This window comes from Puma concolor, chromosome E1, assembly GCF_028749965.1.
Source record: "Puma concolor isolate L17-30 chromosome E1, mPumCon1.1.hap2, whole genome shotgun sequence".
In the NCBI taxonomy this organism is placed as follows: Eukaryota; Metazoa; Chordata; class Mammalia; order Carnivora; family Felidae; genus Puma; species Puma concolor.
Window position 1 is genome coordinate 16,556,401 of NC_141680.1, and position 13,173 is coordinate 16,569,573.

The window sequence follows — 13,173 nt, forward strand, 5'->3', positions numbered from 1 at the left end:
TGCCTCTGTGTGAAGTGGCCCCGTGGTGGAGCAGAGCAGCCAAGTGAGGCCCAGCACCTGCTCTGCCCTCTGGGACAAGTGTCAGTCTTCTATGGAGACTTCTATGAACAAAATGGCACCGCCTGGACCAACACTTTGTAGTTCCTCAAGACATTGTCATACTCTGCTCTCTAGGTATTTCCTAATGTAAATCTACTCCTGTCCACTCAAGGGCAGCACTGGGCTACTCTTCTGGTTTCTTACTTCCCACCTGAGTTCAGTCCACAGGCTTGGTTGCTAGCGAGAGCTCAAGAAAGAGATTCCTATGCATTTAAATCTACTCTCCCTTTCTTCCAAAAAGGATCAGAGGAAACAGAGGAAAATACCTTCTGGAAGTGAAAACAGGGAAGGAAGAGCAAACGAACCCAAGGTCAAGGGCATGCAACAAAAGAGGGGAGCTTTGCAAAGTTGCTAAAGGTAGTTACAAATTCAGCTCTGGGTTTTCCAGAGGCTAAAGCAAAAAAAAAAAAAAAAAAAAAAAAAAAAAAAAAAATCTGGCAGGGTGGTGGGGCGGGTGTCCACAATGAAATTCAACATGTATAAAAGGTGAAAGAAAAAAACAAAAACAAAAATCCACCACTTGCTCAGGAGAAGCTCAGCTTCTGCTGGGTACTATAGGATAATTTCCTAAGCAGAAATTCCACAAGTGGGATTTCTAAATTAAAGGTTTAGTAGATTATTAAAGGCCTTTGATGTATATTGCCAATTGCTCTCCTGAAAGGTTGTCCTGATTTACATTTCTACTAGCAGTCTGATCTCTTCTCTACACTGGGGGTTATCTTTTGGTGGAGATGGTGGGGGTGGTGGGACTTCTTTGCAAATGAGATAGATACAAATTCAGTGTTTTCATGTGTAAATCATGGAAGTATGCTGAATATTTTCCATGTCATGAAAATGATATGATTATATCATATCAATGTACTAGATGAATTGCCTACCTCATATCTTATACATTTTGACTAAATTCTCTTTTTTTACTAGTGTCTAAGGAGAGGTCTTTTCCTATGAAAGATCTTTTCCTATGGTTATTTGCCATACATGTTATTAATATTGTTGGTTGCCTTTGTTTAAGCTTTTTGACATGCAAAAGTTACCTTTTTTATTGTAAAATGAAATTTCCTCCTTTCCCCCCCAAGTTAATCAGTTAAATGCTTATTAAATGCCTATTCTGTACCCAACACTGAAGCCTCCCAATTTTACTGAGAAAAGAGAGGATAAGTGGGGTGCCCAGGTGGCTCAGTTGGTTAAGCATCCGACTCTTGCTCTCAGTCCAGGTCATGATCTCACAGTTCATGAGTTTAAGCCCCATGTCGTGCTCTGTGCTGACAGTGCAGAGCCTGCTTGGGATCCTCTCTCCCCCTCTCTTTCTGCCCCTCCACTGCTCATGCTCTCTCTCTCTCCAAAATAAATAAACTTAAAAAAAAAGAGAGAGAGACAGGTTAAGTAACTAGCTCAAGGTCACTCAGCAGTAGGAAGTAGGGACAGGACTGGGTTGTTGGTGGCCTAGACTAGAGTGGTGGTATCAGTGAGGGTAGAATAAGACAAGAAACAGGAAACAATGTCCCAAAGATCCAAGAGGCCCCATGCCTAGTGAAGGTAGGACAGCTGACATTCTTTTTGGTATGTACATGTAAGATGCCTCCCAGTCATCAGTGACAGTATGTTCCAAGGCCCAACCATGTGACGCAGAGTCACATCTTATGTGACTCATTTGTGCGTGAATACATACATGCACACAGACATGTACAGAAGCTGGGAGAGAGGGACAGGAGAAGCCAGAACATGATTGGAGGAGTTAGAGGAAGACAGATATCAAAGACACCTGCCGGTGTGTAAGGGGAATAGGGAAGAGAGAAAACTCAGGAATGTCCCAGTATTGCTGCAAGGACCAAGATGAGAAATCTGTGGTCCTCAGAAGGAGTGGGGACAGCTGCATGTAGACATGGGCACTGAAGGGCAGCAAAGTCTAGGTAATGCTAAGGAAAGACCTGGAACTAGTCAGCGTACCAATGGGGCTCACCTGGAGTCCCTCCAAGAGCTTCTAGTCACAGCCCCAGAACTGAGGCTGAGGAACACTCGCACTGGCTGGTTGCACCCGTTTCCCACTGTACAATGACAATAAGATGGTCACATCTCCTTTAAGTAATACACAGAGTTACCTTTGGAGTAAAGATCTGAATCCTAAAAGCAAGAAGGTGTATTTATTTATTTATTCATTCATTCATTTTTAAGTGTTTATTTTTAAGACAGAGAGACAGACAGTGAGCAGGAGAGGGGCAGAGAGAGAGGGAGACACAGAATCCGAAGCAGGTTCCAGGCTCTGAGCTGTCAACAGAGCCCAACGTGGGGCTTGAACCCATGAACCACGAGAACATGATCCGAGCTACAGTCGGACGCTTAACCAACTGAGCTGCCCAGGCGCCGCAGGACTGGGTCCATTTTTACTCAAGATTGTATCCCCCATGTCTGGAAGAACACAACATCTGGAAGAATACAGCCCTCAGTAAACAGTGGTTGAAGGAACAAATAAATGAATTGAGAGATCTGAAGTTTTACTTATCCTCACAAAGTGGCAATTTAATGCTCTGCTCAGTACCACTGGCCAAAGGTCATTCCTGATACTCATCTCAACAGATACTGCTCCTACATCTAGGCACTCATATTGTAAGTCTCTGTGCAAACACAGTGCTGGAAGGAAAAAGCTTTGGCATCTTCTTTTAAGTTATTCAACTTGGTCCCTTCACTTCTGGACTAGTAAACAATGTTATTATCACTCAGCTTTTGTTTGGAAAGGGAGCTCCTTTCATCTTTTCTTATTAATAGGAGACATGAGCCTCCATGGGATGCCTGGCTGGCTCGGTTGAGTGTCCGACTTTTTTTTTTGAGCATCCAACTTTTGATTTCAGCTCAGATTATGATTACATGGTCATGGGATGGAGCCCCATGTTGGGCTCCACACTGATAGCTTGGAGCCTGCTTGGGATTCTCTCTCCTTCTCTCTCTGCCTCTCCCCAGCTTGTTAACGTGTTCTCTCTCTCTAAAAATAAAAATAAATACCCAAAGTGGGGTCCCTGGGCCACCAGCATCAGTGTCACTTGGGGGCTTGCTAGAAATGCAGACTATCAGCCCCACCCCACCCAGACCCAGGAAATCTGAGTCTGTATTTTCACAAGGTCCCTAGAGGACTCTTAGGCACATATGAAATGCAGAAGCACTGATTTAAAATTAAATATTAATTATTTGGAAACTTTAGCTCCCAACAGAGCCATATGCTTACTCTAAATGGTGAAGAAAAAGCTTAAAAAGAACCTGATGAGTTCTCCTTAGCTGTGGAATTTGTGGCTAAATTTTGTCTTTTTTTTTTTTTTTCTTTCTTCAGTCCCTATAACACAAGCAGCACTGAGATCTCAGATGTTAGCTGTGTCTGTCTAGGGCTAACCAGGATCTGGTAGTACTGCTACAAAGGAAATGAGTTTAATTCTTCTTTTAAAATTGAGATGTAATTGACATATAAGAATGCATTTAATTCTTAACAGGCCAACTAAGTGCTTTACCAAGAGAAAACCGGGCTGGATGAAGGCTGGGAAGGAGGTTTCACATAACAGAGAATAAAAACACAATTCGTCTCACTTAATAATCATTATTTCTGAAAAATGCCATGATTAGTACTTCAAGTCCCAGTTTTCAACACTCTCAGGACATTGGTTTTCTCACCAAGAAGGCACCAGCCACTCAGCCCTCACTCTTGTGCTTCAGTAACCATGAAGTGCTTTATATACATTATCCTATTAATGCTCCCAGCAATTCTTTGTGGCAGGGATTTATCATGCCCATTTTGCAGATGAGGAAACTGAGGCTTAGAGAGTCTGACTGATGGAACCAAAGGTCACTCTTAGGTCTGTTTGACAGAACCCTCAGGATTCTGGCCAAGTCATTTGGGAGTGTGTGCTCCATAGCCCAAGGGCATGAGAACCCACCAGGTCAGGTGGTGAGAAGTAGCTGTTTCACCTGGGCTGGTCCTTTTTTTTTTTTTTAATGCCTTTAATGAGGTGTAATTTACATACTGCAGAATTCACAGCATGTCATTTTTGAGACGGTAAGGAACATGAACATGTAATGGAAATAAAGATGTCCTTTTCCCTCTAAAAGAAAAGCCAAAGAGGTGGTGAGCCCAGATGAGCAGGTCTCCAGGGATCCCAGGGAGTCGGGAACGCCTACCTTGGATTCCATACAGCCGGTTGAGGCGTGACCGCCGGGCCTCATCGGTGTAGGGGACAGCGAGCCAGGGCATCTCACTGAAGTACTGTTTGAATGAGTCCTCTGACCTACAGAGACACACATGGAAACAAGGCTCTGTTACCCCTGAAAGTGCCACCGCAGGGTCCTCCCCACCTTCCACCAAGTTACACCCAGGGCTCTGCAGATGCCAGCGCCTCTGAACATCATGCTCCTCAGACACCAGGCTACAGGGGGGCATTATTCTACCCCTTTTGGTTACCGCGCAGCAACAGCCTCCACACGACAGGCGGATGGGAACTGAACCACCAGGCCATTTCAAGTAGCCTGTTCCTGTGGATCCTACCAGTTGAACTCATGCCCAAGTTTCTCTTTCCAACACGGGCAGGTGGTAGTTTTATAAGAAGCCTAGATGTACAGCGACATTGCGGTCCCCGTGACACTTCTAAATTGTGCATATAACAGTCCTGTGTACAGGAGCACACTTTTAACTGAGCATAAACCTATGATTCCATGTATAAACAACTCTAGGAATGACAGATCTATCCAAAGTGATAAAAAGCAGATCAGGGGCTCCCTGGGGCTCGAGTTTGGGGGTGAGAACTGACCAAGAAGGGGCAGAAGGGCACCTTGTGAATGACAGAAATGTTCTATACTTCACTGTGACAATTACAGGGGTACATACATGGGTCAATATTCACTGAATTGTATGTCCAAAATGTATTCATTTTATTGTATGTAAATTACACTTCAATAAAGTTGATATTTTTTAAAGCTTTAAAAAAAAATGATGCCTGTGGCACCTGGGTGGCCCAGTGGGTTAAGTGTCTGACTTCGGCTCAGATCATGATCTCATGACTAGTGAGTTTGAGCCCCATATCAGGCTCTGTGCTGACAGCTCAGAGGCTGGAGCCTGCTTTGGATTCTGCATCTTCCTCTCTCTGCCCTTCCTGTGCTCTCTCTCAAAAATAAATAAACGTTAAAAAATTAAAAATAAAATAAAAATAAAAGAGTGATGATTGCTCATCCCCAGTTACATGCAGAGATGGGGAGCTGGGAGTACCAGGGCTGGACCATGGGCCAATACACCAAGCATGGCACAGTATCAGATATCAAAGATACAAAATGCTGGGGCGCCTGGGTGGCTCAGATGGTTAAGCGTCTGACTCTTGATTTAGGCTCAGGTCATGATCTCGCAGTTCATGGGATCGAGTCCCGCATTTGGCTCTGCACTGGCGCTACAGAGCGGGCTTGGGATTCTGTCTCTCTCTCTGCCCCTCCTGTGAGCTCTGTCTCTCTCAAAATAAATAAACTAAAAAAAAATTTTTAGAAGATACAAAAGGCCCTCAGTGTGTTGGCATCTCAGAGATCCTTCTGTGAACAGGAACTTGAGAAGCAGAAACACCTGGTGGCTTGGTCTGAACCAGAGTTGGAGTTTTGTGATGAAGGAAGGTCACTGATGAATAAAACCAGCAAGGGGGCCTGAAGCAGAGGAAGCTGAGGCTAAAAGGACCAGACGTACTCCAGGACGAATGTCTGCCCTTCTGGTTTTTAGGACAGCCCCCAGGCGAAGCACGAGGCCTGAGCGGAAAAAAATTATAGCACAGCCATCCCAGATAGGTGTCACATTCCATTAGCCTCCGGTTCTTTTCTTTCCATCCCTCCCCCACCACACCCTTTCATCACAATCCATAAAGCTGAACGAATCAGAAAATTGCATCCTAACCTCAAATGGCCTAGGCCGGAAGTGGGACGTGCCCCAATATTTACAGCAAGAACAGGTTTTTCTCAGCTCCCCTTCAAACAATTGCACAAGAAAATCTAAAAGGCATCTGTCTGCCAATCATCCCAGATACGCCTTCCCCAATTCCCATCTCCACGCTCTACACTTAGCAGGCGAGAAGCGTAAGGCAAAAGAAATGCATGTTAACCACCTTTGGGGAAGGGAACCACACGGCCACTTTCCCCAGCACGCGTTACCTGTCCGCACTAACAAAGATGATCTCAAATTTCTGGCCTGCCTCCTTGATCTTCCGGTAGGATTCCACCAGGACCCGGGTGAGGCTTCGGCAGGGTGGACACTGAAAGAGGAGAGTGAGATCCTATGGTTTGACCCTGTACCTTCGTCTTCTCCTGCCTGCAGAGGCCAGGTAAGCAAGACCCAAGTAGGACTGGGATAGCAAGACCCAGCTTATTAAAGAGGCAGAAACAAATGTGCCCCTTGTAATGGTGAGCATTCAGGATAGGCTCTTCTCACCTCCACGGTGTGCCAGCAGGCAGCAGTTTAAATGAACCCCCTTGGAGACCAGTAGAAGCCTCATCAGAATGGGTGAGGAAGACTACCCTTTCAGACCAGTCAAAAGAAGAATTTTCTTGCTGCTATTATCACTCAAAATAATAAGCGCTCGTGGCATGTAAGCCATGCATCAGGTGCAGGAGGAAGTAAGAACACCAGGAAGTGATACCCAAGCAGTAACACCCCTAGAAGCCAACCCCAACTGGTCTTGGTGGCAGCATCGCTGCTTCCTTCCGTCTGGACTAAGGAGGGCCTGAACACTCACCCAGTGTGCGGAGAAATAGACTCCCACGTGAGACCCCTCCAGGCTGCTGCTTTCCAGGGACTGTCCGTTATTTCTAAGCAAGGGCCCCGCAATGACTTCCCTGAAGGGCTTAGGTCCCCAAGGGAATTCCAAACCTGAAACAGGCAACAGGTGGTAAGAACGTTAAGATTCTTCCTTGAGACTTCTGACCCAAGAGTCCTCACAGCAGCAGGGCATGACAGCTTTATCATCAAATAGTATTTGTTAACACACGCATAGGATCTGGAGCTAAAACCCAGGAATGAAGGCAGAACCTTATCCACGGCACAGCCCCACCTACCTTCAAGACAATGGTTCCCGAACCTGGGTGATCATAGGACCCAGCTCCTGGGGGGCTTTTGAAAAGTACAGAAGCCCAGGTCATGCTCTGAGTCTTTGGATCCGGGGCCAAGGCTGAAGATCTATGTCCAAAGTGAAGCAAAACCAACTCCCCAGGGAAGTCTGATGATGGGCCAGGATGGGGAATCACTGCCTCATGTATTAACCATGAGTTTCTTCAAGTCCAACCCCGGAATCTCAGTGGCTCTCCATTCTGACGGCATTTCAGAATCAGCTGGGGAATTTTAAAATATGATGCTCCTGGGACCCACCCCCAGAGATTCTGATTCAGTCAGTCTGGGTTGGGGCCCAGGGAACCAAGTGAGAATTAAATCCAGTAAAAGGAAAGAGTAACACTCACTCAACCCAGATGTTCTCCATTCTGATGACACTTAAGCCCCAGGCAGGAAGAGCAACAGAACAGCGTTTTCTCACAGGGTGGTCTGTGGACCACCGCCTCAAAAATCGCCTGGGGTTGGGGGAGGGGGGAATGGGAGACACGCAGACTGACTAAACGTGCAGATGGCCAAGCCCGCCCTGAAACAAATGGTCCCAAATATCTCTGGGGATGGAGCTGGGAAATCTGCATTTTTAACAAGATCAGAGTAGAGAGAGAGTGTGAGTGAGTGAGTGAGTGAGTGAGTGAGTGAGTGAGTGAGTGTGTGTGTGTGTGTGTGTGATCTGCGAAGGTGAAAACTTGGTTCTACCATGCCTTGGGTTTTACTGAGGGCAATTCTTTGAAGCAGGTGAAATTTTTATTTGGAAAACCTGTGACCAGGGTTGAATCCCCTAACTGACAGTAAGTGAGGAAGGGAAGACCTTAGGATGCTTTTAAGACTCCAGTGCCAGTGGGACAGAAACAGACCTTGGACAGCCAGTGAGCAGAGTGATTAGGGCAGCCTGCACCGGGTACATCACCAAGGCCAAGGCTGCAGGACTTGGGCAGCACCAAGAAATGAAGTCAGTCACCCCTGAGGCCAGGAGAGCAACATCAAGACTATGACTCTGCTAGGGTAATATTTTAAAGAGGAAAAAATCTCACAACCGCTTAGTTTGCCTCTAATTGTTAAAGTGACGGCTGCTGTGGAAACAGCACCAGAAGTCCATCCATCTCCAGGCTCTCGTTGCTTCTCAATGACCTCCTCAGCCCTCAGAACTGAACTTCCTTTTTCAGGTTCCATCTCCTTTGGCCCATGAATGAAAGCCTCCAAGAGGAACATTCTGATCTCTTTAAAAACGTTAACCATGACTTAGAGAATACTATAACTTCATCAATTTCATCACAATATCCTCTAGCTAAACAAACGCCCTCAGATATATTTCATTTGTATGTTCTCTACCAGTAGGGACGGTCAGGGTAGGGGGACAGAACGGGGAGTACGGGATGGACACGCCAAAGTCCTACCTTCTGGGTCATCACGGATCACCAGCAGCCCATTCCTGCACACGACCTTCCCGGTGGTGGCGTCTAGGAATATTAGTGATGGAATGTTGGAAATTCGGTATTTGTTCCAAAGTTTAAGCTGTAAGAAGCAAAGTGAAAAAGGTGGTTAAGTCCAAACCAGATCAATCGAAGCATCCTTTTGAGCCCCATCAGGCCTGAGGGGCGAAAGAACTGGAAAACACTGCTGTACAGGGAAATGAATAAGTGAAGCTACAATCATTGGCCTCTGTGGTCTGTGACAGGGGAGGGGAGTCTGAGTCCCATCCAGGCTCAAGCTGTGACAGAGGCCAACAGAAGACCACACCTGTTCTAAGACAGCTCTTCTCCCCCACCTCTCCCACGGGCACTTCCTCTAAAAGGCATAAAGATGAAGGGTGCCTAGCTGAGCTCACTTGATTAAGTGTCCGACTCTTGATTTCGGCTCAGGTCATGATCTCATGGTTCGTGAGTTCGAGCCCTGCATTGGGCTCTGCGCTGACAGTGCGGAGGCTGCTTGGCATTCTCTCTCTCTCTCCCTGTCTCTCTGCCCCTCCCCTGCTCTCTCTCTCAAAATAAATAAACTTTAAAGAAAAGCATAAAGACGAAGATGAATTAGGAAATGAACTACATGTGCACCCCCAATACCAGGTGGTTAAAGCAGGAAGGGAGGCTTTTTGTTGGTGTCTCTGAACCCCATCAGCAGGCAGGTGCTCCCCTGCTTCCCGGCTCTGCTGTGGCACCTGAGCTCCAAGGGAGAGGGGACAAGGGTATCCCAACAGAAGACCAAATAGCCAGAATCCGGCGCTCTCCCCACCACATCGGTTCCTGCACTTGGGAGTATGGGCAGTCGCTGTGTGTGTCATTCACCCACAAACACTAGGGAAGCAACATCCTGAGCCGGCTCCAATTCTTAGTTCTCAGTGCCACTCAAAACAACCCACAATCTACTGGCAGGTTCGATGTTGCCTCAGCCAACTGTCAGAGGACCAGGGTCTAGGAGGGGTGAGGCTGAGAAAGCACGAATGCAACAGCCTGGGACAGGAAGCTGAGGATGTGCAGACTCCTTTATCAGCTCCCGGCCATCAGAGTGACCGCCATTCGGGGGCGGGGGGGGGGGGGGTCCACTGGGTGCTCTGGAACTTAACTGCCAAGCCCAGAAAGCAACATAATTAAACAAAATGTCCAGCTACCAACGGGAAATGGCAGAATGGCCCAAATGTCTAACTACCAACGGGAAATGGAAGAATGGCCCACTGCTGATTCAGCTGCAGCCTCCCTTCCGGGGGCCTGGGGCCCACACAGGAGGGCTGGCCGCCTGGGCATTGGCAGAATGGGGCGCGGATGTGTCAAGGGGAAGCAGGCACCAGAAGTCCAGCTGCACAGAGCAGATTATTATTGTTTTTAATTCAATCTCAAGCAGCGAAGGAGTCGGGTGGGGTATCTGCTACAAAATGTTAGGCTTCCCCTGTCTGTGGAGACCTGGGTCTTGGCAGGAAAGGTCGTGGGACCCCACCTGGAACTGGGTGGGCCCTGCCTTTCCAGTGGGCTCCCAAACCAGCCCTTCTAACAGGAGCGACTCTGCACATACAGTCGGCAGTGACCAGTACTACATCATCCCAGAGAAACCTGATACAGGCTTCAGATCAAACATTTTTAGGAGGAAAGGCCCAACAGCAGAACAAGACCATCCTGCTGCTGGGATTAGCTTCCTAAGTCTGCAAGTACAAGGATCCAGCCAGGTTAATAATTTTAAAGGGGGGCGGGAAGGAAGATGAAGCGATTTATCCGATTTAAAAAGTAATTATGGGGGGGGGAGTAATTATTGGAAAAAATGAGAAACACAGCAAACCGTAAAAATTGAGATAAAAATCACCCATGACTCACCACTTAAAAAGCTTGGGCAACTTTATATTTCTACCAGTGGCAAACGAGAGCCCATTCCTCAGTATTCTTACCAATATTACTTTAAAAAAAATTTTTTTTTTCCTCAATGTTTATTTTTGAGAGACAGAGACACACAGAATCTGGAACAGGCTCCAGGCTCTTATCAGCACAGAGCCCGACGCGGGGCTCGAACCCACGAACCGTGAGATCATGACCCAGGTCAAAGTGGGACGTTTAACCAACTGAGCCACCCAGGCACCCTCCTGGGGTACATATTTTGGCGAGTAGTCAGGGAAGGCATCTTTGAAGAAATGGCATTTGAGCACAGATCCCGGATATGAGATGGGGCGAGTCACGTGCTCATGGGGGAAGGCCACCTGAGGCCCAGGGCACCTGTTAGAGGCTGGGAGGCAGATCAGAAAGAAGGCTGGGGTAGACACAGTCAGATAGAGTCGGGGAGAGGGGCCACAATGAGGTCAGAAGGGCGCTCTTGGCAGATCTTTAAGGCCCTGTAGACTAGTAAAAATGATGGAATTTTATTCTAAGTGTAACAGGAAACTACAGAGCATTAGCAGGGGAGTGGTATGATTTGATTTACAGTTTAAAAGGTCACTTTGGCAGCCCTGAGGGAACATACTGTAGGGGAAGACAAGGAGAAGGCAGGATCTGGAGAGGCCAGTGCAAACAGCCCAGGCAGAAGTTGAGAGCAGTGAGGAGGACCTGGGTTATAGCAGCAGAGAGTGAGGACATGATGTATTCTTAAGACAGTCAATAGAGTAGGTTGACAGACTGAATATGTGGAAGGGATAAGGGAAAGAAAAAGATGAAGGATGTACTATGGTTTTGGAGTTTGAGCAAAAGTGTGTCAAGGGGTCCTATGAACCAAGATGAGGAAAAATGGAGGCAAAAGTTTGGGAGGGAAAGATGGAGATAAGAGAGGTCAACCTGAGATGCCCATTAGATGTGCAAGGGGAGATTTCAAGGAGGCACCTGGACTTACAAGTCTAGGCTCTGGGGAGCTGGGGGGCATGAGCTATAAATCAGGGATTGTCGCTGCCTGGATGCTGTGAGGGGTCATGAGCCTCCATGAGGTTATCCAAGGAGAGGACAGGCTACAGAGGAAAAGGCACCCCAGAGCAGAGCCAGGGACCACCCACAAAAGACTGAGAAGGAGTGACACATGACATAGAAGGAAAACGGGGAGACTCCGGTGTCCCAAAAGGCAGGTGGCAAAAGTGTTTTAGGGAGAGAGTACACTATTGCGTCAAATGCTGCTGACACGTTGAGTAAGACGAGGGCAGAGAACTGACCAGAGATGTGGCAGCTAAGTTTATTCACGACCTTGACAGTCAAGGAGGAGTCAGTAAAGTGAGGACAAAAGAGTGAGTGGAAGAGGGAGACAACGGGATGCAGCTCTGTCCGGCACACACACCTAGAGGGGCCCTGGGACCAGACAAACTCGAGTCGGCTTCCCACACGAAACACCAAGCGGGAACAATAAAAACAGGAAAGGCTATCAAGAGAAAAAGAAAATGGCAGATAAGGGGCTAAGGTAGTGACTACAGATAACTTTAAGAGTTTTGCTGGAAAGGGAGCAGAGAATAGGACTGTAGCTGGAGAAACACATGATGAGGTCAGAGAGAGGATATTTTAAAGGTGAAGTCAGGGGGCGGTATTTTAAAGATGGGAGATGCTTTAGTATATGCTGCTGGGGATAATCCAGAAGAGGAAAATATTGATGAGAAGGAAAAATGCAAGAACAGAGTCCTTGAATAGGCCAGAGGGTGGGGTCGAGGTCACAGACAGAAAGATGGAATTGTAAAACCTGACTAATTTTTAAATGTACACTCTTACTTCAAAGCACGTTTTTAGCCTGAATAGAAAGCCATGCTATTTGCAAATAAACATAACTTCACCTTCCTTTTCCACAATTACATCATTTATTTCCTTTTCTTAAAGAACTATATTGGCTGGAATTTTCCAGGACAATAGTAAGTAGCAATCATCTTTAACTTCCACCTGATCATAATGGGTATACCTTTTACTATTATATATAAGACTAGCCATTGGTATGAGATGGATACTCTTTTTTTTTTTTTTTTTTTTTGTTACATTTATTTATTTTTGAGAGACAGAGCATAAGCAGGGGAGGAGCAGAGAGAGAGGGAAACACAGAATCAGAAGCAGGCTCCAGGCTCCGAGCTGTCAGCACAGAGCCTGATGCGGGGCTCAAACCCACAAACTGTGAGATCATGACCTGAGCCAAAGTTGGACGCTTAACCCACTGAGCCACCCAGGCACCCCATGAGACGGATACTCTTAAACATGTTAAACAAAATAGTCTTGAATGTTATTCAGCCTTAAAAGGAAGGAAATTCTGGGGCACCTGGGTGGCTCAGTTGGTTAAGCATCCACCTCTTGATTTCTGCTCAGGTAACGGTGTCTCAGTTTGGGAGTCTGAGCCCCTTGTCAGGTTCTGTGCCGACAGTGGGGAACCTGCTTAGGATTCTCTCTCTGTCTCTCTCTTTCCACCCTTCTCTGCCCTCCCACGCATTTGCTCTCTCCCTCTCTCAAAATAAATCAATAAACCTAAAAACAATCTTTTTTTAAAAAACTTTTTTCATGTTTTATTCAGTTTTGACTGAGAGAGAGAGAGCATGAGCAGGGGAGGGG

The 13,173-nt window shown here is 46.8% G+C and overlaps 1 protein-coding gene across 1 annotated transcript in view; it reads right to left on the reverse strand.

The window, feature by feature from the left end:
- The window catches only part of NXN (nucleoredoxin), a 160,221-nt gene that overhangs the window by 21,189 nt on the left and 125,859 nt on the right, over positions 1-13,173 (reverse strand). Inside the window, exons 2-5 of the mRNA XM_086686384.1 lie at positions 8,599-8,716; positions 6,837-6,970; positions 6,256-6,356; positions 4,258-4,364 (exon numbers count right to left, since the gene is read on the reverse strand). Of these exons, the coding sequence (XP_086542510.1) occupies positions 4,258-4,364; positions 6,256-6,356; positions 6,837-6,970; positions 8,599-8,716 (460 nt within the window). The remainder of the gene's footprint in view (positions 1-4,257; positions 4,365-6,255; positions 6,357-6,836; positions 6,971-8,598; positions 8,717-13,173) is intronic.